Consider the following 26,304-nt stretch of genomic DNA (forward strand, 5'->3'; position numbering starts at 1 on the left):
AAGAGCACTGTCTAATGAAGGTCACTGATTGTGATGTTTTATGCACTTCACGTATTTCTGAGTGTTCATACTTTTAGGGATTGCCCCAAGTGCTCCAGTAATCACAGGATTCTTCTTTACTCTGTCTTCTGTTCTTCATGATAGAGTTCTTTATACTTAATCATCTTTTCTCCATGTTGTGGGGGTGGGGGGTGCCTGCCTGCCTCCCTATATGGCAATATCAATTAATGTGGTCTTAGCTGAAAAAAAGATGACATACGTTACATCTGGCCTATTTTCCTGTGTCGTTCAGTGTGCAGCAGTTAGCAGATCCCATAAAATCCTAGCCTCTTTGTTCTGTAGAGCACTGTCAGTTTAGTGGGCAAAATTCTGTATGGTTTCTTTAAATCTGTCTCTCCTAGAGAAGCTCCAATGCAGATATTTGTTGACCTCATTATGTATTCTCCCCCAGCAAGACTCCTGCAGGTGTTCATTGCAACACTTCAGGTGTGTCCACACTAGAAACTAACTTCGAAGTTAACTTTGAAGTTAGGCACTACATCAGAGTAGCCAGCACAGAGTCTACACACATTTTCCCCAACTGCAACATCCTTACTCCATTCCCAGGAATGGAGTAGTGCCCTACTTTGAAGTATCAGAGGGGTAGCCGTGTTAGTCTGGATCTGTAGAGCAACGAAGGGTCCTGTGGCACCTTATAGACTAACAGAAAAGTTTAGAGCATGAGCTTTCGTGAGTTAACTCACTTCAGATGCATCTGAAGAAGTGAGTTAACTCACGAAAGCTCATGCTCTAAACTTTTCTGTTAGTCTATAAGGTGCCACAGGACCCTTCGTTGCTCTACTTTGAAGTAGGGTGTGTGTAGATGCTTTCCTTCAAAGTAAGCAACTTCAAAATTATTTTTGTAGAGCAAACACAGCCTTCCTCTTACTCCTCCTTTTTCACCTCCATTACCATTATTCTTTGTGTTAAAGTAGTGCACAGCAGCCAACCAAAAATGGAGCCACCCAATGCTAGGCATCCAACACATATGGTATAGTAGATGGCCCCTGCCTTGCAGAGCTTCCAGTCTAAACAGCCAAGACAGACAGAGTGGGAGAAGGGGTAGAACACACATGCAACAGGAGCAATGTGATGGTGACAGATGGCTTTTTAGTTTCATGATTTTGCGGAAGTGTACTCAGGAAGGGCTCAGTTAACTGGAAAGAAAAGGGAAAGGAGATTGAGAGGGAAGTATGGAATGATGTCAAGGTGAAGAGACTGTGTATGGGAATGGCAGGTCTGGAACAAACAGCCAAATCAGCACAGGGCAGAGAATATCCAGTCAGAACTGTAGCAGGTTCTCTGAAAGTCCAGTGATCCTTGTGTTGGCTGGTTCTGCTCCTATTGGCTGGAGCTTTTGGCAGATTCCTCCGCATATGTTCTCCCAAGCTCCTGAGTTAAGGGGTAGGTAAAGCACATCAAGTTCTTAAAGACCGCAGTTTATGTATTGGAGTCTTGCTTCCACAGATACGGTGATGGAGGAATGGTTGTAGCTGGGCTCCATTTTACCCTCTTACCTGTAGCTCAGTGATCCCTGCTTTATCTGGTTCTGTGCCTGTTGGCTGTCATTTTTTTTTCACCTTTTGAACTTCTGTTTTATGTTCTTGGGAGTGGGGACCTGAAATGTAAGCTGTTCCATCCTAGTATGGCAGTGGTGAGACGTGCTGGTGAGATGGCACTTTCAAGATATTTCAGTACTCTGGGCCAGATCTTCATCTATAAATTTATCATTGCCCCATTGGCTGCTGTGAAGGTATGACACTTCACACCAACTGAAGATCTATCCACTGTCCACAGATTTTCTTGAGAACTAGACAACTCTGTACCATTGCCTACTGCTACTAACCTACTTGCTGATGAGTAACGTTGCAGGAATGCCCATGTAGCTTGGGTGTTTTAGTACTCATTCATCCCTAACTCTTGTGAGCTTGCCTGACTTATTTGGTGGTATTTGAACAGCTGAAAGAGACTGTGTATTTTCAAGGAGCAAATGGTTTGGTTTATCTATTTAAGCTTTGATTCCTTGACCTACAGGAGCTCCAAAGGGACATAGAGAAACACAGCACTGGTGTTGCATCTGTTCTCAATCTGTGTGAGGTGCTTCTCCATGACTGCGATGCTTGTGCCACGGAAACAGAGTGTGACTCCATCCAGCAGGCCACCCGGAACCTGGACAGAAGATGGAGAAACATCTGTGCAATGTCAATGGAAAGGCGACTTAAGTAAGCCAAAATACTGATAAATCCCAAGAGATTCTCCATATGTTTCAGTGTGAGGGAAAAAAAGAATTGCTATTTCTCAGCTATTCACTTACTTGAGAAAATGTTCCCCATATTTAATGGCAGATCAGGTCCCTGCTTCTTCAAGGGGATCTGCATAAACTGGACTCTGCACTTGTGTGGAACCAGATTGATATCTTTATGGTTATTGAGGATGAATGGGAAAGAAGAATGTTACCACATCCTTATTTTAATTCAATAATTTGTGATGGCCAATAAGTGATTTATGACGGATATATTTAGTCATTTTACATTTGTTTTGTGTAATGTGTGTTTTTAAATGGTACCAGTATGCTACATTCTTGTGGCTCAGTTTCCTAATATTTTAGTGTCCTACAAAAATGCTTTGATTGTGCAATAGAATGTTGTATCTAGATTATTTAACTTAGTGAAGTTTGTATACAGAGGACTACATTTTGGCAAATGGCCAAATGTTTAGAACGCCTCCTTCAGCCCATCATGTTCTTTTTATACACATTCTAAAAGTGGATTCACAGCACACACAAAGTCAATGTCTTATTCCAGCTCAAACTGGAATCAGCCAGCCATTTATGTTGTCCATTTATGAACCTTACAGTCAAGGCTTGGTTAAGAGCCAATTATTATTCAGTGCAACCTTGGTTCCTTATTGCAGCTTATACTCAGGTAGAGCATTATGGGTCAAATGACCTCAAATACAAATGTACCCTAATATCCCATTTTCTGTCACAGAATTGAAGAGACGTGGAGGCTGTGGCAAAAATTCTTTGATGACTATTCTCGCTTTGAAGACTGGCTGAAAATTTCTGAGAGGACAGCTGCCTTTCCTAGCTCCTCTGGGGTGCTGTACACTGTTGCCAAGGAAGAGCTAAAGAAATTTGAGGTAACTTATTATGTCTGAAATTTAATATCTCCTGATCCTATTACAGCAGCCAGCTGGTTCTCCTTTCGATACATGAGCTGTTCAACACAGATGCACAGTACTTAAGAGTTTATGATTTTGCAGCTGTCCCCGCTAGCATTTTTAAAGGAAAAAAAAATCTGTAGGTGTAGGAAGAGACATACTAGATCATCCAGGCTCTCACCCTGTCAATGCAGGATTGTTCCCTATAGTACCTTATCCAGGATTCTGTCCACTGTAACTTTTAAATGTCCTAAAATCTTCTACTATTTCTTTTTGAAGACTATAGTCTTCCTACGTATTTTGTTTTCCCATAGTTCATCCCATTACTCCTCTCCTTCTACATGTTTATGCTTTTCAGATATTTGCAAAGGATTATCACATTCCGATCTTAGGGAAATACTTCCTCTCACAAGTCACTTTACATGCATGAATATTCTCTTCAATATCACAAGGACAATAAACGTGTTAAGCATGTTTCCTCGATGTTAACCATGTTATAGTGTTTGTGACCAGTAACATACTGGACAGGGTGTATATGTGGTGTTTAAATACATGGAACTTTCTGGAAGCTGTCCAGATGAGTTTTCTAATTGTAAACATGCCAGTAAATTTGTTGGGCTTATGCTTTGGAATGCTTCAGTTGGGCTCAGTTTTTATTAGCCATGCACAAGACTCTGGAAGCTGTGATCAAGGTTCCTTACTGAAACATTGCTAGATCTCTTAATTATAGTGAGGCCAAAGGCTCCCCTGTAATAAAAGGTTGAGATTTAACTAGAAAATCTGTATAGTCTGTTTGTAGTCTGTTTTAGTACTTCTGTTTAACTTGATGCATTGACATGTACATATTGTGACTGTCATCTCAGAGTCGAGATGTAAGTCTAAAACTAGTGTTCAAATGGGGACAGCCTTCACCAGAGGTAGAATATTGAGTTACTTCTAATTTTAGTTGTACTTTTTCCCTAATTTTATTCTCCTATCCATGCCACCAATAAGAGAAAACCTTTTAAGAACTCTAGCAAAACACTTTAGAAATCTGTCAGTCATTCAGAATGTCTGAACTCCATTCTACAAAATCACACAGGCTGTGATGCAAAGAGGAATGTAGACAATTGAATTATGGCATGGCTGAACTGAAAATTGGAAAACACAATTATTCTTTTGCTAAACAAACTTGATAACAAATGAAATGGCACTGTAAATTTACAGAGAGTTGTAGGTTACAAGGTTAAATTTTTTGCATCTTTAGTAAATCAGTGGTCAGTAGAGTGGATTGATTTAAATCGAGGAGACTTAAATCACCGAGAAAAAAAAATTTATTTCAATCAAGTTTCCTGCTGATACTATTCACATTTCTTAAACAATGGTGTAAATCTGGTCACTAAAAAGTATTGGCTATGTCTACACTAGCGCCCACTGCCATTTGTAAAGGGGAATGCTAATGAGACACTTCAGGATATACTAATGAGGCACTGCAATGAAGTGCCGCTTTCAATTACACGTGGCTCATCTACACAGGATCCTTTTCAAAAGGACCCCACACACGTCAAAATCCCCTCATTCCTACTTGGTTGTAGGAATAAGAGGATCTGACGTGTGCGGGGTCCTTTTGAAAGGGACCCCATGTAGATGAGCCGCGCGCGATCGAAAACATCACTTTCGAAGTGCTGCGGCCGTCATTATGCTAATGAGGCACTGCATGTTCATTGCAGTGCCTCATTAGCATATCCTGAAGCATCTCATTAGCATCCCCCTTTATAAACGGGGTGGCTAATGTAGACATAGCCAATAACTTACAACTCAGAATAGCATTTTATAACATCAAAGAGGGTGTAGTTTGTATAATTTTTAGTTAATTTGATTTTTATTAATTTAGAAAATATTACCTAATACCCCATGTCAAGCTGCAGATGCAGCAGCAATACATTAGGAATGATAAGAACTGTTACACACACAAACACAATAACACTTGTTTTATTATATTAAATCTTAAATGTGACACAAACGTTTTCACATTTGCAAGAGCAGCAGTTTCCTGACTCTCTGGCTAATGGCTGTCTTTAAACGTATTTTTAAATTCTCAGATTCTTTTAACTCTTACAAGTCCACAGAACACTAAATATACAGTGTCCTTAAAATGTCCACAACTCACTCTCATTTTCTCTGCTCACACTGTCATTTTAAATGACAGACTGAAACAGAAATACAAGTTTTCCTGATTTTTTTCAACTCGCAATCCATTTCTTGGATTTGTGTGAATAATACCAAACAATGACAATATTCTCTCTATGCCTGCAGAGGATGCTACTGCAGTGAAAACTTAGCTTAGCAACTTAAGGTGACGAGCTAATGATTTCCACCAGTTCAGGGAAGTGACTTTGTTCCAAATACCATCAGTAAACATGTACTGATTATATGGTTTTGTTCCAGTCGTGAAATTTATTATGACGGTCATAACTAAGGAGTGGTTTCAAGATGCCCATGCCACAGCAGCAGCATCTTCAGAAGTTAGGGATCTACCTTGTATCTGGGACTGAGAATGTTTGCAAGAAAATGAGGTGGAGTTAGTGTTTGATCCATTCACTTTTTTATGTTCTATAGTTTAGCTTTCTGGTGAGCTATTTCTTTCATCATTGTCTCTTGAAGTGCCTTCCAAATTTTGACAGCATCAACAATGCAGCAGCAATTTCTCTGAAGTTTGTTTAAGGTAGTGGATACAGTTCTCAGGATACTGAGCATATCCTCTCCATTCCTTTTCCATATTTAATCATGGTTTTCTTCACAATATCATATGAGAATAACCGTTTCTTAAGAAACTTTTCAGAACAATTAACCACAGAATTCCGTCAAACATCTTGAGGGAAAATTAATTGGTATCCTCCCACTCTTTTCAGTAAAACTGAAGCAAAGTGGTTGTTATGGAAGTATTTTGTGACTTCAACATTTTCTCCTATTCCTAGAGAAGACATACATAAGTCTTTGGCTAAAAGATGTGTTAAATGGGCAATGCAGCCATACACTAGTAAGAAGCATATTTCTGTTTCTTCTAAGTATCTTCTCATCTTTGCCATGTTTGCAGCATTGTCTGTGACCAAACCTGCACATGTGACAGTTGAATTTTTGTTCACAGTTTATTACAGCTTTCACTGCTACTTCTTTTAATTATTCTGTCGTGGGGGCATTTCCCAATGTATCTGTTATTTCTGAAAGATATGCAGCTCTATCACACAGGCACATATTACTGGACCATTGCCTGCATTGCTCCACCCATCAAGGTTTAAACTGGCAAATTCCCCTCGGTATTTCTTGCACACTGTTCAACTTGCTTCTCTTACACTACATAGCAACTTCAATCAATGTCTGTTCTACCACATGGGCTGTGTCTACACGTGCCCCAAACTTCGAAATGGCCATGCAAATGGCCATTTCGAAGTTTACTAATGAAGCGCTGACATGCATATTCAGCGCTTCATTAGCATGCGGGCGGCAGCGGCGCTTCGAAATTGACGAGCCTTGCCGCCGCGCGGCGCGTCCAGACGGGGCTCCTTTTCGAAAGCACGCCACCTACTTCGAAGTCCCCTTATTCCCGTGAGCTCATGGGAATAAGGGGACTTCGAAGTAGGCGGGGTCCTTTCGAAAAGGAGCCCCGTCTGGACGCGCCGCGCGGCGGCAAGGCTCGTCAATTTCGAAGCGCCGCTGCCGCCCGCATGCTAATAAAGCGCTGAATATGCATGTCAGCGCTTCATTAGTAAACTTCGAAATGGCCATTTGCATGGCCATTTCGAAGTTTGGGGCACGTGTAGACGTAGCCATGGAGTATAGCCTAGTTGTAGGGATTCAACCATGTCAATGAAAGTGTTTGTTGTTAACGCAAAAAAGAATTTTTGGCATAAATGGACTCTGTTTCTATGGTGTCTTATTGTTATTTGCTGGTCCTTGCTATAGACCCATCCATGGTTTGGTTTTAATGGCTGATTAAAATATTTTGTTTGTTACTGATACAGTGTTGTCTGAAATATGTTTAGTTACAGCATTACTGCTAAAAGCACCAACATATGACTGTGAAGTTGTATGTGGCAAAAGCGTGGTGGGGAATATAGGATTCTGTGTGTGTGCTAAATAATACCTTCCTTTTTTCTTTTCAGTCCACTTCATTGTTCCTTTCTGTTCTACCTCTGTTGTTTTCTGTATATTATCTCTCTGTCTATAAGACAATGTCTTAATTAGCTCCTCTCCCATGCTTCGTGCAGGTCCATCACCACATAAGCACAGAACAAAAAAAAAAATTACTACCCAGCTTGTATCTCCTTTTACGCATGTGACTTTAGTCTGCTGGCAAACAGATATTGAAAGCCCAGAAGTTTCAAGTAGAAAGAGCTGGTAGTTAGGCTGGGCAAATGAGAGCCATTAATTCATTTTTATGAGATCGCAAATGTAGGCAGAGCATGTTTATTGAGAGACTTAACTGTTATTTTTAAATAATAAATTTAAAAAATTCAAAAATCCTATTTAAATTAAGCAATCTGATCTTTTAACTTTGTTTTTTTTAAATCATTGCTTTCTATCCACCCTGGTGGTCAGATTGATACTATTTTCATGAGCAAATGTGCTTCTCACTCCAGTTACACAGCTGCTTGTTGGTTGATTTCTTATTTCATTGGCATTTAAACAAAGAGTAAGGTTGCTTCAGTGTATATGGTTGTTTCAGACTGGCTTCTTTAGCTGTATCTGTGACTTCTTTGCACCAAAGTGCTTTTTTTTTATTTTTAATTCACACTCATTCTGACAAGTGGCAGGATTGAGGCAATATGCACGTGCTTAGCTGATGCTGCTAATGGCTATGTATTCGGGTTCACTGGCATATTTGTTTTCCAGGGTTATCATTTCTTTCCTACCTCCTATTCTCATTGCCATTTTATTGGTACGTAAATCTACGCAATGCAAATTTGCACAAATGTGATCTGGAACCAAAGCCAAGTCATCTCTTTATCATTTCCTTTAAATCACATGTCTCCCAAATAGATTCAGGTGAAATATTCAACATATAGCCCTTTTCTCTCTTCATGAGTTATGAGCAAAACAAATGGCTCACAAGGTTCTTGCTATGGCCAGCCTTTTGAGAATTTTGAGTGTGATTGATAATCTAAGTAACATGGCAGTGTTCCTTATAAACTGAGAACCCCAGAGAGATTCAGATGCCATCCAGTGGTTAGCAGAATGCCCACAGACAACAGCTTGTGTTTCTGCTAGTGGGGCACATCTGCATATGCCTCAATGCACATAACAAAATTATTCTGCACATGGAAAAAAATTAGAGGGAACATAGTTACATGTTGCATTCCTGTACTCTTGCTATTTCCAAATTCATTGACTGAAACTTGTAACCCAGAGAAGAATTTAAATAAGTCACATGTGGAGTGTCCATTTGCTCAAATACAGATTTGTATAAATACTTGCAAAGCATTCTCTGTGACTGTGGAAATAAAAATGGCTCTCATAACTGTCTTACTGAAAACAAATAAAAACTGCCTGGAATACTGTCAAAGGAAAGTCACCATTATTATTCATACCAAGGCTTCTCAGCATCTACTAGATGGTAGTGCAAATAGATTTATTGGCAACATCTACACTAGCCAAAAACTTGGAAATGGCCATGCAAATGGCCATTTCAAAGTTTGCTAATGAAGTGCTGAAATACATATTCAGTGCCTCATTAGCATGCGGGCGGCCGCAGCACTTCTAAATTGACACGGCTCGTCCAGACAGGGCTCCTTTTCAAAAGGACCCCGCCTACTTCGAAGTCCCCTTATTCCCATCTACTCATAGGAATAAGGGGACTTTGAAGTTGCTGGGGTCCTTTCGAAAAGGAGCCCCATCTGGATGAGCTGCGCAGCGGTGAGCTGCATCAATTTCGAAGTGCTGCGGCCACCTGCATGCTAATGAGGCGCTGAATATGTATTTCAGCGTTTCATTAGTAAACTTCAAAATGGCCATTTGCATGACCATTTCAAAGTTTTTAGCTAGTGTAGACATGGCCATTGTGTCTCGAGAAATCTTGTAGAACCATAGGAATGTTTGCTTTGATGTCTTCAAGCATTTGACGTCACCATTTACAGTGCTTGATTGTTTGTAACCCACTGAAAATCAAGTCAGTGTCACATGCAACCCTCTCATGTAATATTTTTAGAGATTTTCAAGCTGTTTCAGAATTTACATCCTCCATATTGTAAAATATGCAGGTAAAAGATTGGTTAGCCAAGAAATGACACTGCCTCACTCTTGGAATAAAACTATGCTGGCTGTTGTCTGTGTGGCAGGAGCATTCTTACTGAAAAGCCTAGTCCGTACTGCCATTTATTGGTCGTGTAAACATTTCTCTTTGCTCATCTTAATAAAAAGACCCAAGTCCTACAATCAGGTTGGTAGTGGCAAACATTTGCATCTGTGTTGGAGTCAATATGAATCCCCCAAGGGTCTCCCTGTGAAGACCCATTTTCACGATTGGAGCCAAAATCAAGAGTGTTTTGAGACCATTTACATGTATTACTGTTCCTTTTGTTGTTTTGTTTTAGGCTTTCCAGCGGCAAGTGCATGAAAGTCTCACGCAGCTAGAACTGATTAATAAACAGTACCGACGCCTGGCCCGAGAGAACCGCACTGACTCTGCTTGCAGCCTCAAACAGATGGTCCATGAAGGGAACCAGAGATGGGACAACTTACAGAAGCGAGTCACTTCCATCCTACGCAGGCTAAAAGTATTTCTTCATTTTCAAGCCATTTTGTTTGAGAACTAGACTGCATGCCTAGGTGATGTTGTGAGCTTCTGCACCTCCAGCCTTTACAAATTTTCTCTTTGCCTAGGTCATAGAATCATAGAAGAGTAGGACTGGAAGGGACCTCGAGAGGCCATCGAGTCCAGCCCCCTGCCCTCATGGCAGGACCAAGCACTTTCTAGACCATCCCTGAAAGCCATCTATCTAACCTCTTCTTAAATATCTCCAGTGGTGGAGATTCTACCACCTCCCTTGGCAATTCGTTCCAGTGTTTGATCACCCTGACAGTTAGGAACTTTTTCCTAATGTCCAACCTGAACCTCCCCTGCTGCAGTTTAAGTCCATTGCCTCTTGTTCTATCCTCAGAGGCAAGGAAGAACAAGTTCCCTCCTTCTGCCTTATGACACCCTTTTAGATACCTGAAAACCGCTATCATGTCCCCCCCTCAGTCTTCTCTTTTCCAAACTAAACAAGCCCAATTCTTTCAGCCTTTCTTCATAGGTCATGTTCTCTAGACCTTTGATCATTCTCGTTGCTCTCCTCTGGACCCTCTCCAATTTCTCCACATCCTTCCTGAACTGCGGTGCCCGGAACTGGACACAATACTCCAATAGGTCTTCTAAATTTTGTTTTGTTGGTTTCCTGGGTGATCACTAAAGTAGTAAAGTACAGTAAATTCTGTGTTATCCAGTACTCATTCAACTGGAATTCTCAAATAACCAGCACAAACAAGAGCTTCCTGAACTGAACACATGAGCTACACCCCACCCCTCCACAGCCACTCTGCTCAGTGCTTGCAGTGCCTTCCTCTCAGCTGCCATACGGGCTCCCGTCCCTGGCCGGCTCCTAGACCTGGGGCTGCCAGCAGAGCTCGGTGCACTGCCAGAGTTCCCCCAGAGCAGCTAGAGTTCTGCCACGCCCCACTTGAGTTCCGCTGGCTGTCAGGCTGCCAGCAGAGCTCTACACCCCACCAGAATTCCCCTGAACCCTGCTCCCAGGTTGGCTCCTTGGGGCCGACAGAGTTCCACCAGCTGCGATTGACTCCCTGGGGCTAGAGCAGGCAGCGGGGCTGTAGTCCCTAGCCAGCTTCCAGCCATGGGGTTGGAAGAGGCCCACCACCACGGGCTGCCAGTGGGGCTCCATGCCCCAGCCTGCTCCCAGCAGCTGGGTGCCCCACCTCTCTGCCAGGGATCCTGCAACTGCCTCTATATTAAGCAGCAACTTTGAACATCCAGCAGCCTTCCAGTCCCAGGCTTGCTGCGTATGAAAGAGCTGACTGTAATATGCTCTCAGAGGCCGCGTCTACACGTGCACGCTACTTCGAAGTAGCGGCGCCAACTTCGAAATAGCGCCCATCACAGCTACACGTGTTGGGCACTATTTCGAAGTTGAAATCGACGTTAGGCGGCGAGACGTCGACGCCGCTAACCCCATGAGGGGATGGGAATAGTGCCCTACTTCGAAGTTGAACGTCGAAGTAGGGCACGTGTAGATGATCCGCATCCCACAACATCGAAATAACGGGGTCCGCCATGGCAGCCATCAGCTGAGGGGTTGAGAGACGCTCTCTCTCCAGCCCCTGCTGGGCTCTATGGTCACCGTGTGCAGCAGCCCTTAGCCCAGGGCTTCTGGCCGCTGCTGCGGCAGCTGGGGATCCATGCTGCAGGAACAGGGTCTGCAACCAGTTGTCGGCTCTGTGGATCTTGTGTTTAGTGCAAGTGTGTCTGGGAGGGGCCCTTTAAGGGAGCGGCTTGCTGTTGAGTCCGCCCTGTGACCCTGTCTGCAGCTGTGCCTGGCACCCTTATTTCGATGTGTGCTACTTTGGCGTGTAGACGTTCCCTCGCAGCGCCTATTTCTATGTTGTGCTGCCCAACGTCGAAGTTGAACGTCGACGTTGCCAGCTCTGGAGGACGTGTAGACGTTATTCTCGATGTCACTACATCGAAATAGTGTGCACATGTAGACGTAGCCAGAAAGTGTAGAGTTGGACCTGGATGCCCTGATCCCCCACCTTAGAAAAGAAGAACAAGAACACATACACCTGAACTTTTGTACCTCTGCTCTTTGCAGCTGGTAATGAAGTGGGAATTTTATTTTAAAATAGAATCTTATTTAAATAGCCAATTTTGTTTTAATTATATATTTTAACCCCCCTGGCCACCTCTTTGAAGCCAGGATTTCATACCTGAGATGAATGAAGAAAGCTTGTTGATTTCAGTCAGACTCAGAAGATAGGAAAGTGAAAAGTGCTTTCTGTGGAAGCCTCACATTGTTTTTGTTTTCTTTCCAATTTCTCTCTTCAGCATTTTATTGGCCAGCGTGAGGAGTTTGAAACAGCACGAGACAGCATTCTAGTCTGGCTAACAGAGATGGATTTGCAGCTGACCAATATTGAACATTTCTCAGAGTGTGATGCACAAGCAAAGATAAAGCAACTCAAGGTATGGGAGGCCAGCCAGTCTACGTCACCAAAAATATCCTAACAGGAAATGAGAGCATAAGAAATGTTCCAAGAAAAGTGTTACATGATGAAAACCTTTAATTCCCAGGACAAGGGCTCAGCCCTAGCCAATCAGAGGGATCAATGAAGCTTTGGCTGGTGAGGCCAGTGGGTGAGTGGCAGCCCTGTGCATAGGTGAGGCACATCCACACACTTGCAATGTTCTGAATTCAAGCCACAGATTCTTTCCTCCTCTGGTGCCGGTCATCACAAAGTTTGATCCAGTCCACCTCAGTGCCTCATTCCATCTACAGGCTGTCTCCACTGACTGGAACAGTGTTCTGCAGTCCTATCCCAATCCTCCGCCAACGTGCCAAAGGCTAAGAAGTCATCTTTACAAGGATCCCAAAATCTGTGCAGCAATCTGCCTCTTTTTCTAGACCCTTCATGAGCTTCAGAGTACAGCACACTCTTCTGGGATCCTGTAATCAGGCATTTGCTTGTCATGTCTAAGCCCCCTGAGTGTTTTCTTACTAATCAGGGTGCCCATGAATGACATACCAGCACAATTTAACATTTCCCCATTTAACACCCTGTCTTGCCATCTTATTTGAGAAATTTGACGCAAGCATCTAATCAGAGAACTGTTTATTTTTTGTTTCCTTGGCATAAGTCATCCATGGTTCTGAGCTATATATGATAATGGATGCATCCCATGAATATGTATTTTCATTTTAGATGCCAATTTTTGTTTCAGGTTCTGTCTTGCAACTGGCTACTTGTTGATTCTACCAGTGAGCTCAGTGTCAAGCTCTATGTTGCTCATAACAGTAAAGCCAAGGTAGCAAAATTCATCCGTGACATCCAAATTGCAAACCTAAGAAATTTACACAGTACACACTGGCCTACCACAGACTCCCTTGAATATATCAATATATCACAGTATCATAGAACACTACAATGGGAAGGGACCTCGAGAGGCCATCGAGTCCAGCCCTCTGCCCCAATGGCAGGACCAAGTACTATCTAAACCATCCCTGATAGACATCTATCTAACCTGTTCTTAAATATCTCCAGCGATGGAGATTCCACAATCTCCCTTGGCAATTTATTCCACTGTTTGACCACCCTGACAGTTAGGAACTTTTTCCTAATGTCCAACCTAAACCTCTCTTGCTGCAGTTTAAGCCCGTTGCCTCTTGTTCTATCCTCAGAGGCCAAGAAGAACAAGTTTTCTCCTTCCTCCTTATGACTCCCTTTTAGATACCTGAAAACCGCTATCAGGTCTCCCCTCAATCTTCTCTTTTCCAAACTAAACAAGCCCAATTCTTTCAACCTTTTTTCATAGGTCACATTCTCTAGACCTTTAATCATTCTTGTTGCTCTTTTCTGGACCCTCTCTAGTTTCTCCACATCTTTTTTGAACTGCGGTGCCCAGAACTGGACACAGTACTCCAGCTGAGGCCTAACCAGCGCAGAGTAGAGTGGAAGAATGACTTCTTGTGTCTTGTTCACAACACACCTGTTAATGCATCCGAGAATCATGTTTGCTTTTTTTGCAACAGCATCACACTGTTGACTCATATTTAGCTTGTGGTCCACTATAATCCTTAGATCCCTTTCTGCTGTAGTCATTCCTAGACGGTCTCTCCCCATTCTGTATGTATGAAACTGATTGCTCCTTCCTAAGTGGAGCACTTTGCATTTGTCTTTATTAAACTTCATCCTGTTTACCTCACACCATTTCTCCAATTTATCCAGATCATTTTGAATTATGACCCTCTCCTCCAAAGTAGTTGCGACCCCTCCCAACTTGGTATCATCTGCAAACTTAATAAGCATACTTTCTATGCCAATATCTAAATCATTGATGAAGACATTGAACAGAACCGGTCCTAACACAGACCCCTGCGGAACCCCACTTGTTATACTTTTCCAGCAGGATTGAGAACCATTAAGAACTACTCTCTGGGTATGGTTATCCAGCCAGTTATGCACCCACCTTATAGTAGCCTCATCTAAATTGTATTTGCCTAGTTTTTTTATAAGAATATCCTGAGAGACCGTATCAAGTGCTTTACTGAAGTCTAGGTATACCACATCTACCACTTCTCCCCTATCCACAAGGCTCGGTATCCTATCAAAGAAAGCTATCAGATTAGTTTGACAAGATTTATTCTTTACAAACCCATGCTGGCTGTTTCCTATTACCTGACCACCTACCAAGTGCTTGCAGATGATTTCTTTAATTACCTGCTCCATTATCTTTCCTGACACTGAAGTTAAGCTGACTGGCCTGTAGTTTCCTGGGTTATTCTTATTCCCCTTTTTATAGATGGGCACTATATTTGCCCTTTTCCAGTCTTCTGGAACCTCTCCTGTCTCCCATGGTTTTCCAAAGATGATACATAAAGGCTCAGATACCTCCTCTATCAGCTCCTTGAGTACTCTAGGGTGCATTTCACCAGGCCCTGGTGACTTGCAGACATCTAATTTTCCTGAGTGATTTTTAATTTGTTCTTTTTTTATTTCAACTTCTAACCCTACCCCTTTCCCACTAGCATTCACTATGTTGGGCATTCCTTCATCAGACTTCTCAGTGAAGACAGAAACAAAGAAGTCATTAAGCATCTCTGCCATTTCCAAGTTCCCTGTTACTGTTTCTTCCTCCTCACTGAGCAATGGCCCTACCCTGTCCCTGGTCTTCCTCTTGTTTCTAATATAGTTATAAAAAGCCTTCTTGTTTCCCTTTATGCCTGTAGCTAGTTTGAGCTCATTTTGTGCCTTAGCCTTTCTAATCTTTCTCCTGCATTCTTGTGTTGTTTGCCTATGTTCATCCTTTGTAATTTTTCCTTGTTTCCATTTTTTATACAATTCCATTTTTATTTCGAGATCATGCAATATCTCCTGGTTAAGCCAAGGTGGTCTTTTTCCATGTTTTCTATCTTTCCTACACAGCAGGATAGCTTGCTTTTGGGCCCTTAATAATGTCCCTTTGAAAAACTGCAAACTCTCCTCAGCTGTTTTTCCCTTTAGTTTTGCTTCCCATGGGACCTTACCTACCAGCTCTCTGAGTTTACCAAAATCTGCCGTCCTGAAATCCATTATCTCTATTTTGCTGTTTTCTGTTCTGCCCTTCCTTAGGATTGTGAACTCTATGATTTCATGATCACTTTCAACCAAGCTGCCTTCCACCTTCAAGTTCTCTACCAATTCCTCCCTATTTGTTAAAATCAAATCTAAAACAGCTTCCCCCTGTTAGCTTTTTCAACCTTTTGGAATAAAAAATTGTCTCCAGTACAATCCAAGAACTTACTGGATAGTCTGTGCCCCACTGTATTAGTTTCCCAACATATATCTGGATAGTTGAGGTCCCCCATCACCACCAAATCTGGGGCCCTGCTTGACTTTGTTAGTTGTTTAAAAAAAGCCTCATCCACCTCTTCCACCTGGCTAGGTGGCCTGTAGTAGACGGCTAGCAGGACATCACCCTTGTTTTTTACCCCTCTTAGTCTAACCCAGAGACTCTCAACACGTCCATCTCCTACATCCATATCCACCTCAGTCCAAGTGTGTACATTTTTAATATATAAGGCAACACCTCCCCCCTTTCTTCCCTGTGTATCCTTCCTAAGCAGGCTGTACCCTTCAATACCAACATTCCAATCATGTATTATCCCACCAAGTTTCTGTGATGCCAACGATGTCATAGTTATATTTATTTATTAGCACTTCCAGTTCTTCAAGCTTATTATGCATACTTCTTGAATTTGTATATAGGCATCTAAGATATTGATTTGATCTTGCCTCCCTGTTTTGCCCTGACCCTCTTTTTACTCTGACATTGTTGCCCATGCTGCCTCCCTTTTCTGACCCATCACCCAGGTTTCCATGTTCTCCACTCACCTGTGGGCTTGGCTCCCCTGACCCCGTCGAACCTAGTTTAAACTCCTCCTCACTAGGTTAGCCAGTCTGTGTCCAAATATGGTCTTTCCCCTCCTCGAAAGGTGAACACCATCTCTGCCTAGCAGTCCTTCCTGGAATAGAATCCGATGGTTGAGGAAGCCAAAGCCTTCCTGGCGACACCATCTTCGAAGCCAGGTATTCACCTCTAGGATGCACCTGTCTCTGCCTGGGCCTCTACCACTGACAGGCAGGATTGAGGAGAATACCACCTGTGCCCCAAACTCCTTCACCCATGCCCCCAGAGCCCTGAAGTCACTCTTGACCTGCTTAGCGTCACACCTCACAGTATCATTAGTGCCCACATGGATGAAAAGCATGGGATAGTAGTCAGAGGGCCTGATAATCCTCGATGACGCCTCCATAACGTCTCGGATACGGACCCCAGGCAGGCAACATACCTCCCGAGATGAAATGTCAGGGTGACAGATGGGCGCCTCCGTCCCCCTCAGAAGAGAGTCCCCGACCACCAGTACTCTACGTTTCCTCCTCGCAGTGGTGGCAGCAGACTTCCCAGCCTTGCGGGTACGAGGCTTCTCCTCTGCTGTACGGGGCGATTCTTTGTCTCCTGTATCAAGTACAGCGTAACGGTTCCCTAGTACCACAGAGGGAGGGTTCTGAGCAGGGGTGGAATACTGCCTACTGCCAGAAGTAACAAGCTGCCAGTGTCCACCCTGATCTATCTCCTCCTCCACCAGTGGTTTATCAGCTGTCCTGTGTACTGGGACAGTTACCTCAGCTGTCTCCACATGAATACTATCCAGGAACTGCTCATGCAGTTGGATACTCCTCAACCTGGCCACCTCCTCCTGTAGCTCCTCCACCTGTCGCCTGAGAGATTCCACCAGCGGGCACCTTTCACACTGGATGGTCCCCCCAGCCTGGATATCAGTGAGTGGGAATTACAAGCTACAGTCCCTGCAGAGCCACACCAGGATCTGGGTAGAGGCATCCATGGTCAGGCAGTCTGTCTGGCTACAGGCACAGGTGGAGGAGACAACAGTAGTGGTGGCACAGGTATTGTGGGTCTTCCTAACCATCGTAGGCCTCCCTCTGTCACACTCCCTCTTAAACACCCCTATCTGCAGCTCCCTGTCCACTTTGCTCCTCTGGTCGCCCTTGCCTCTGGCTTTTAAAGCCTCCTGGCCTGGGTCAGACCCTCCCCCTGTGAGTCACACAGGGGAAGACCAATCAAGGGAACAAAGGTCAGGCAGGCAGTGCCAGCTGCCACAGAAACTGAAACTGACCCACCTGAAATCAAAATGTCAGTTCAAATTCAAACAGATTCAAACAGTTAAACATACTCACTCACCCCAAAAACCAGCTCTCTCACCTGGTAGCTTCTGCAGTGGCAGGATCACTTGCTCTCCCTCTTAAACTCCCCTGTCTGGAGCTCCCTGTCCACCTCACTCATAGCTTCTCTTTCTCAGTTGTGATATTGTCATCCCGAACTTTCAGCAGAGCAGTCTTGTTCTTTATCAGTCCAACGGCCTTTCAGATGCCTTCATACAAACATCTACTGTCATCTGCATCAGCTGCCTTTTGAATGCTGTCAGAGAGACCTATCCAGAATTCTTGAATGCACATCCTGGGAGCTAACTGAACAACATTACAATCTTCTCTTAGTTTGTTGAGCTAACCTGTAATAAAAATAGACTGGTAAGTGATCACCACAGATCTTTTCATCTCAGGATGTGGCAGCAGTATCTCCAAATGGTGTACGAATCGGTGAACATTTTTAATACTCTTCCCAAATCTCTTGATTATCACATTTTACATATTTATCTACAGGATTATCCATGCATCTGAAGCAGTTTCATTTGTTCTGTCTTTGCTAATTTGTTTAAAAAAAAGCTGGTTCTTGATACAGTCAGCTGTTGGGCACAAATCAATATAAGAATTATGGCAGTTTTATCATAGTGGATCATCTTAGTTCTAAATTTTACTTTGCAGCAGTTAAAAGAGTGGTCTGTGTCACAGTCTGCACTTCGGAAGGATCATGTGCACAAGGTAGCTTTCAAATATGTATGCTTTTGTTAGTACCAAGTCCAGCTGATACATGCCCTTGGATCTCAAGTATCTCCACGGTGTTGTTCTTCTGATGTTAGCTGCAAAGAAAGTGTTTGTCACCTAAAGGCCACATCTCAACATTAGATCTAACTCTTGCATTGAAATATTAGGCTGGGTTCATTCCATAGAATCATAGAACACTAAAGCTGCGTCTACACGTGCACGCTACTTCGAAGTAGCGGCACCAACTTCGACGTTAGGCGGCGAGATGTCGAAGTCGCTAACCTCATGAGGAGATAGGAATAGCGCCCTACTTCGATGTTCAATGTCGAAGTAGGGACCGTGTAGACGATCCGCGTCCCGCAACGTCGAAATTGCTGGGTCCTCCATGGTGGCCATCAGCTGGGGGGTTGAGAGATGCTCTCTCTCCAGCCCCTGCGGGGCTCTATGGTCACCGTGGGCAGCAGCCCTTAGCCCAGGGCTTCTGGCTGCTTCTGCGGCAGCTGGGGATCTATGCTGCAGGCACAGGGTCTGCAACCAGTTGTCAGCTCTGTGTATCTTGTGTTGTTTAGTGCAACTGTGTCTGGGAGGGGCCCTTTAAGGGAGCGGCTTGCTGTTGAGTCCGCCCTGTGACCCTGTCTGCAGCTGTGCCTGGCATCCCTATTTCGATGTGTGCTACTTTGACGTGTAGACGTTCCCTCGCTGCGCCTATTTCGATGTTGGGCTGAGCAACGTCGAAGTTGAACATTGACGTTGCCGGCCCTGGAGGACGTGTAGACGTTATTCATCGAAATAGACTATTTCGATGTCGCAACATCGAAATAAGCTATTTCAATGTTGGCTGCACGTGTAGACGTAGCCTAAAACTGGAAGGGACCTCAAGAGGTCATCAAGTGCAGTCCCCTACCGTCACAGCAGCACCAAGCACCGTCTAGACCATCCCCAGTAGATATCTGTCTAACCTGATTCCATGGAATCAGGGAAATTGTCAGGATTTGACCAATATTGAATCAGGATTCCATGGAATCCTGTCGATCAGTTCTTCCAGCTGTTGGTATAAGCTATTTTTGTCCTCATCACTAGCTTGCAGCGTTGGAGCATAGATGCTGATGAGGTGAATGAATCCTTGCTGTAGACTCAGTGTGTCATTATACATATGGACATTGCAGTTGGAGCTTCAAGGAATGATGGAAGTTCATTTCTGAAAGCAAAACCTACACCATACGCTCCCCTTCCTCCTTCAAGTTTGCTATGCTAGGAAATAGTGTAGTCCTTCTCCCTTCTGAATCCTGTTTCCTAGAGTGGAATTTCCAAAAAAGCTGCAATATCCATTCTGAAACTTGCAAGCTTGTTACTCCACACAGCCATTTTCCTCAAATCTGAATAAAGATCAAAGTCATCATATCTGGGGTCAAAGTCCAAATATTCCAGGAAGCAATTCCATTTGCTTACATCCTGGCTTGGCTGTGTGTACAATGAGACAGGGCTTGTTTGATCCACTTTGCTAGGGCCACTCTCAGATAAGTCAAGCAGGCCTTCCCTAAACTGGGCTGCTTGGAAATCTGCCCCAGGGCCTTTTGTCCCTTTCCAGGCTTTGTGATCATCTTGCCAAGAATTTGAGTGCATATGCCCAAGCAAAGTTATGGAGGAGTGCAGGCTGCCATATTCATGTTACCCCCGCCCTTTAGGCCACTTAGCCAGAATCCAAGGACCAGAGCGAGTCTGAACATTCCGTGACAGGTTATCACTTCTGCCAGAGAGCAACCTAAATACAGCTACTTCGGCGTGAGCACCTTTTTGCATAAGGGAGATCCCTCAGCCTTTATTCAACCATGAAGTATCCACAGGGCATCAGAGGATGCAGCTTAACATCATGCCCAGGACATGAGTTCAGCCACAGTACTGATAACACAGAACAAAGCTATTGGAGACTGCTGGGGGCTCCGTGGGAGAAAAAAAGGGTTATGCCCACATGTGGGTGCGTAGGTAGCAACTAAAGATGGCTTTTTAAAAAGCATGGGGAATAACTCAGTGCTCTGACTTTTCCTCTCTCCATAAAATCATTTCCAGTGGCAAAGTTATATATGTTATGGCTGGGAAAATAGCTGTCCTGCCCTGTTCATCCACAGTTTCAGCTCTACTGCAACGTGACACATTATTTGCTGAGTGCTTGGGAACATCTGCAGTCTGAAAGACAACTGCATAAAACAATTTGTTATGACGTATTAGTATGGCTTGAGAATCTACATCCATTTTAACCACCTTATCTACCTAAGCCTTTCAAAACTCACAGGAGTGGCTTGTTGAAAGGACAGTCCTCTTCTGTGAGATAGCACAGAAACCCATGAGACTTGCCGGGTGAAACTTGAAGTGCCGCTTTGTTAGCTTTTATTGGAGAGTGTGACTAGGGAATGCTGAGTTGCACCCTCATATTTTGATTACCCTGTATAAAGGTTTTTTTGTGTTGAAAACATACCATCTCTTCTGTAAAGCTCTATAAGACATAGCATTTGTGGTTACCAAGGATTGTTTGATGTTGCTTTTAGTGATAGCAGAAAGTCATGGTTTCTTATGCTGCATAGGCTTTCCAGCAAGAGATCTCCCTGAACAACAGTAAAATTGAGCAGATAATTGTCCAGGGTGAACAGCTGATAGAGAAAAGTGAGCCCATGGATGCAGCTGTCATTGAAGAAGAACTGGATGAGCTCCGACGTTACTGTCAAGAAGTCTTTGGTCGTGTGGAACGTTACCACAAGAAATTGATCCGCCTTCCAGTATGTACCTTCTTTCTTTATTATTTTAAGGTTTATTATCTATGTGCAACTCTAATAATGGTGACAGAGTTTACGTACAGAGAGGTGTAATCTATATGCCAAGACACCCCAAGATTTTTGCTCGTTGTAATAGTGGTCCTTCCCTTTTCCCTGCACCTCTGTGATATCATCATATATTGTGGTGTTAGGCCCTATTTACATTGCTGACTCCTCAGGGCAAAGCACCTGTCTCACTTCTGTAAAGCATCTTGCACACGTACACATTATAAATCTGAGCTTTATGTATGAAAATGAGGGTGCAGTACTGGAGACAGACTTCTTCCCACCCTGCAGGGGGAATCCACTGAATAACATTGAGTTCTCAGAAATACAGACACTCATTCCTAGCAGAATGCAACCTCAAGTATCCAGAATTGACTATAGAGATGGGGAGTAAAAAAGGCTGATTTTTGAAAATCAAACTGGAAAGCCCCACTGAGGGAAAAGAAGAAGAAGTATTTTTCACATGAAAGAATAGCTGAGCGCAACTGTCCAGATAAATGACTTTTATAGTTTCTGTACTTTGTTTCCAAAACATTGCTCTAATTTTGTTGTCTGTGGAGATAATATCTGAAGAAAATTTGGAGACAGTTGCCTCGCATGAGACTATACAGACGAGCATTAAGCAGTGAAGATGAATTTATTTTATCCCCTTTTACTCATTTTATCCTTTTATTTTATATGCATTTTTTAAAAAAAGCCAAAGGAGGATCAAGGAAAGATATAAAATGGGAATCCTGTCAGTCGGAATGTTACCCAATGACATTTTTATCTCATTGACCCAGGTGGAAAGGACATTCTTTCCAAGGGTTGAATTAATAGGCTTTGTTCTGCTCTTTCCTTCTAGTTGACAGATGACGAACACGACCTCTCTGACAGAGAGGTGGATCTGGATGAGTCAGCAGATCTCTCTGACATACACTGGCATGACAAATCTGCAGACAGCATTCTCTCCCCTCAACCCTCCTCCAACCTCTCGCTGTCACTTGCCCAGCCGATGAGAAGTGAGCGGTCAGGGCGGGATACTCCTGCAAGTGTAGATTCCATCCCTTTGGAATGGGATCATGACTATGACCTCAGTCGGGACCTGGAGACAGCCGTTTCGAGGACACTGCACTTAGAGGAGGAGGAAGGACAAGAAGACAAAGATTTCTATCTTAGGGGAGCAGCTAGTATAGCAGGTACTGACTATTTCTCTCTCAGTAAAGGCAAATAATATTGCATAGAGGATCATAGTGCTGCCGAGTTCTTAGACATGGGAAAGTATTTTAGCAGACCTCAGAGGGCTATCCTGAAATGGTGCCTTTAGCTTCCTGGGTTTTGACACAATATTGCAAGTTTCTGGATGAGTGCAATATCACAGAGGCATATGCACTGAATGACAAAGTGGGAATGTGCACTCTGGCAGATGTGACCGGTGTCGTTGTACAAGTTAGCGAATACAGTCCTTTGACTAGAGCATAAGCACTCTAACTTCATTGCACTGTGAGCTCCCTGTGATGACAAAAATTACTATGTAACCCCAAGAGCAGGGACCAAAACCTAAGCCTGCCTGGGAGTGCCTCCCCAGGATGTGGGGTGGAGCCATACCCTAAGGATTTCAGCCCTGGGCTAGACCTTGGAACTTGTGGCCCATGACCCAAGACTGAAGCCCTTGGGATTTTGGCTTCAGGCAGTGGGGCTCAGGCTTTGGCCTTTTGACCCAACACATCTAACTGCAGCCTTGGTGACTCCAGTCATGACCCACAGCAAGACCTGACCCACAGTTTGAGAACAGCTGGCCTAGAGGAAATGCTACTGGATGATTGCAAGAAAAATGGGAGGGAGGGAAAACGCTAAGGAAACATTTGACATAATCACCCACGGGACCACATGTTAAAGTCCAAGTGAATTTTTACTCCATCCTTTGTGAGGCAAAACTCACATTAATATCTTTGGGAGGCTTTATTTTTTATAAAGATGTCAAGATTTGACATTTTATGAGTTCATGAAACCTGTCTGTGTTTTTGACTATCAGCTTATTGTCCAGTGAATACTAATAAGGAAATGTGTCTGTATGTCTGACTTATGTGACTGTGGTCTGTTTATTATGAAGGAAGCTTAATACTTGTGACTATTTGCTGATTTTCTGGAAGCAGTTTTCATTCGGAATTCTGTGGTGCAGTTTAACTCTGTTTATTCAAAGGAAATAAGTGTTGTAAATTACAACTAGTGATCTACTCTTTTCCAGGAGAGTTGGTTTCCTGTTACAAGGTGATGATTACTGAGATATCAACTCAGATTGTGCTTATATCTTTGCAGATGTAGAAATCCCAGAAAGCCCTGAGGTCTATGTAAAACTTACTGAAAATGCACTCAGAAATATCTCTGGTAGGCACAAAAAAAAAAGTGGGGGGCGGGGTAAAGCATAGCCACACCAGATAACCCAACCCATCCTTGTAACAGTGTCTTCTTAGCTCATCTGCTGCTCTTCTCATAGTTTACAAGATAGATATTTTCTCACATGACAGCACTAGCATGTTAATGCAAAACTTTCCTGCTTTACTACCATTCAGTAAGGTCTTGTTTCTTCTGTGTCCCCAGAAGGAGTGGAAAGTGTTTTTAAAAGCTTGGGTATGGTATCTCTTAGCTACGTTGCTGGCTAACTAGCTGTAGCTAATCAACATTTTATTCAAATTGGTGTCAGCTCCTTGGTGTCCTGACTCCAGGACTGTAGCAGAGGGATTTACATTAAGAGATTCTTATGACAAGATCCCAACCCTTGGTTTTCTTCTGGGAACAGGCTGGTTTCATGAGGAATGGGAGAATTTCTGGAGCAGACTTCACTGGGAATGGAGACAGGTGGAGAGGGGGAGAGAAAGGATAGCCCAAAGCCTGGTTGCCCAGTTCTGTGTATCTTAGTTCCCAGGCACTTTAAATTATTACACTAGCATAAATAATGTGTTGTTAATTTTGCTTCACCCATAAAAGCATAAGCTGTGAATATCTTCAAAACTATTCAAAGGTGGAAATGATCTCCTAAGAACAGTCTTTACTAAAGAGAGGGTGGAGCTCTTACCACATTACACGTTGCTTGCCTTTCTTACAACAGAGATGATCCTGTGGACAGCTCACATCCTTACCTTTAATTTTCTCTTCAAATAAGTTGGAGAGGTCACATATGATTCCAAATACCTTCACCTGTGGACTCTCTCTCTCTCTTTTGAAGAATTGTTTCCATTGCAAGCTTCAATCTACTTGTGTGCCTGGGGAAGCTTGGCAGTGTTGGCAAGCCCAGCAGTTAAGCTCCCGGCCTGCAATAAGGAGCTGTAGTTCACTGTCTACTTTTGCAAATAAGTGTTGCCAAAAAAAAAAAGAAAAAAACCACACACACACCACATTGTCAGATTAGACGGAACAAGGAGGTTTTGCTGAGACTATTGTGTACAATAGTAAGTATAACAAAAGACAGGTGGTAGTTCTTCTTGAACTTCCAAAGTTTTCAATTCCAGAAGCTCCTATATCAATTTGCTCCGCCCTATTCTTATTCCATTCAACAGTAAGTATGGTGGCCAAGAGATATGATGGTACTGCCTCATGTTGCTAATTCGACAGAAGGGGAGAAAACAAGAGTCCTGTGGCACCTTATAGACTAATAGATGTTTTGGAACATAAACTTTCATGGGCAAAGACCCGCTTTGTCAAGGGAGAAAGGCATTCAGGTTTTTGAACATCTCTTATATAAATCCATGGAGATCAGGCACACTTCAGAAGTGACTTGGCCTGTAGGAAGAAGTTTTCCATGGTTCAGAAGCATTGCCTGCTGGATCTGGTGGGTGTAGCTACAACAGAATTATATGGTTATTTACATAATGCCTTTTCATGTTCAGAAGTAGTATAGAGAGAGAATCTTCAAGATACACAACGATTACACTCAGTCAGTTTCAAGGGGAATGCCACATATGGTACTGCAAAAAGTAGTGAGAGAGAAAAATTAAACTTTAAAATAAAACATGAAGGGAGGGGACCAAATACTTAGTCCTGAGTGATTGCCAGATCTGTGAAGGAGTGATGTCACAGAAAATGTTATTGTGTGAGGGTGGAATAAAGCCCACTGGCAATTTAGGCTTCTAGAGAGATCAAGAATCATGTAGGGGCAAGAGTCTCTTCAAAATAGTTTGCAGGCTTGTGTGCACCATTGAAAGTTTTGATACTGTTCTCGTGGCAAGCGCATTCATCAGAATAACCATCCCTCCTCTGGAAAGTTGTTAACACACTTGCATGGAATTAGTTACAAGTTTGCTTTGTCATTCCCCAGCATGCATGCTATTTCCGCCGCCTTTTCCAAGCTGTCTACCCTGGTTTGTGTGGCTATAAAGCAAAAGCTGTGAAAAAAATCTCAAAGCAATAGTCTCATCTTTTGTCTTTCTATCACAGGAGAGCCAGGTGCTTTGGAAGCACACATCCGTCAGTTGGACAAGGCTTTGGACACTAGTCGTTTTCAAATACAGCAAACAGAAAACATTATTCGCAGCAAAACACCCACAGGACCGGAGCTAGATTCCAGTTACAAAGGATATGTGAGTACCAGGTGTATTGCCACCTCATGACTGAATTTCAAACAACAGGCCATGTAACAGGGCACTGTATTAAGGTTACAAATTCTAACACAGTAAACCCAATTGCCATGTAAGTCAATTTTTTGTGCAAGTTGGAGGGGAGACAGGAACTAGGCTGCAGCCTGGTTCCCAGCTCCTTTGGGAGTGACCAGCCATGTGCTGATCATGGCGGTGGTCATTGTGGCCATATGCTGGTCAGTTTCCTGGGTCCCCCAAGTGACGGAGAGCTGGGACCCAGGCTGAAGCCTGGCTCCCAGCTCCCCTCCACTCCCTGGAGCCAGGAAACTGGCCAGGGCTGCTGCCCTGGTCAGTTTCCCAGCTCTTCAAGCAGAAGGGGAGCTGGGAGCCAGGCTGCTGCCTGGTTCCCAGCTCTCTGCCACTCCCCTGACTTAGGAACCACTCCTGTCAGGGGCAGCAGACCAGAGTCAGGTTGCCAACCCTGACAGGAGCAGTTTCCCTGCTCATGTCAGGGACAGCAGCCTGACTTTTGCTGCCGCTACTGACTGGAG

The 26,304-nt window shown here is 43.5% G+C and overlaps 1 protein-coding gene across 2 annotated transcripts in view; it reads left to right on the forward strand.

The window, feature by feature from the left end:
* SYNE1 (spectrin repeat containing nuclear envelope protein 1) overlaps positions 1–26,304 on the forward strand; it is a 415,690-nt gene that overhangs the window by 372,454 nt on the left and 16,932 nt on the right. For both annotated transcript variants that reach the window (XM_074990362.1, XM_074990363.1), the window contains 8 exons: positions 2,074–2,261; positions 3,030–3,180; positions 9,771–9,953; positions 12,275–12,412; positions 20,967–21,158; positions 22,045–22,378; positions 23,499–23,567; positions 25,614–25,756. In XM_074990362.1, the coding sequence (XP_074846463.1) occupies positions 2,074–2,261; positions 3,030–3,180; positions 9,771–9,953; positions 12,275–12,412; positions 20,967–21,158; positions 22,045–22,378; positions 23,499–23,567; positions 25,614–25,756 (1,398 nt within the window). The remainder of the gene's footprint in view (positions 1–2,073; positions 2,262–3,029; positions 3,181–9,770; positions 9,954–12,274; positions 12,413–20,966; positions 21,159–22,044; positions 22,379–23,498; positions 23,568–25,613; positions 25,757–26,304) is intronic.

The sequence above is a fragment of the Carettochelys insculpta genome, chromosome 3 (assembly GCF_033958435.1).
Source record: "Carettochelys insculpta isolate YL-2023 chromosome 3, ASM3395843v1, whole genome shotgun sequence".
Classification (NCBI taxonomy): domain Eukaryota; kingdom Metazoa; phylum Chordata; order Testudines; family Carettochelyidae; genus Carettochelys; species Carettochelys insculpta.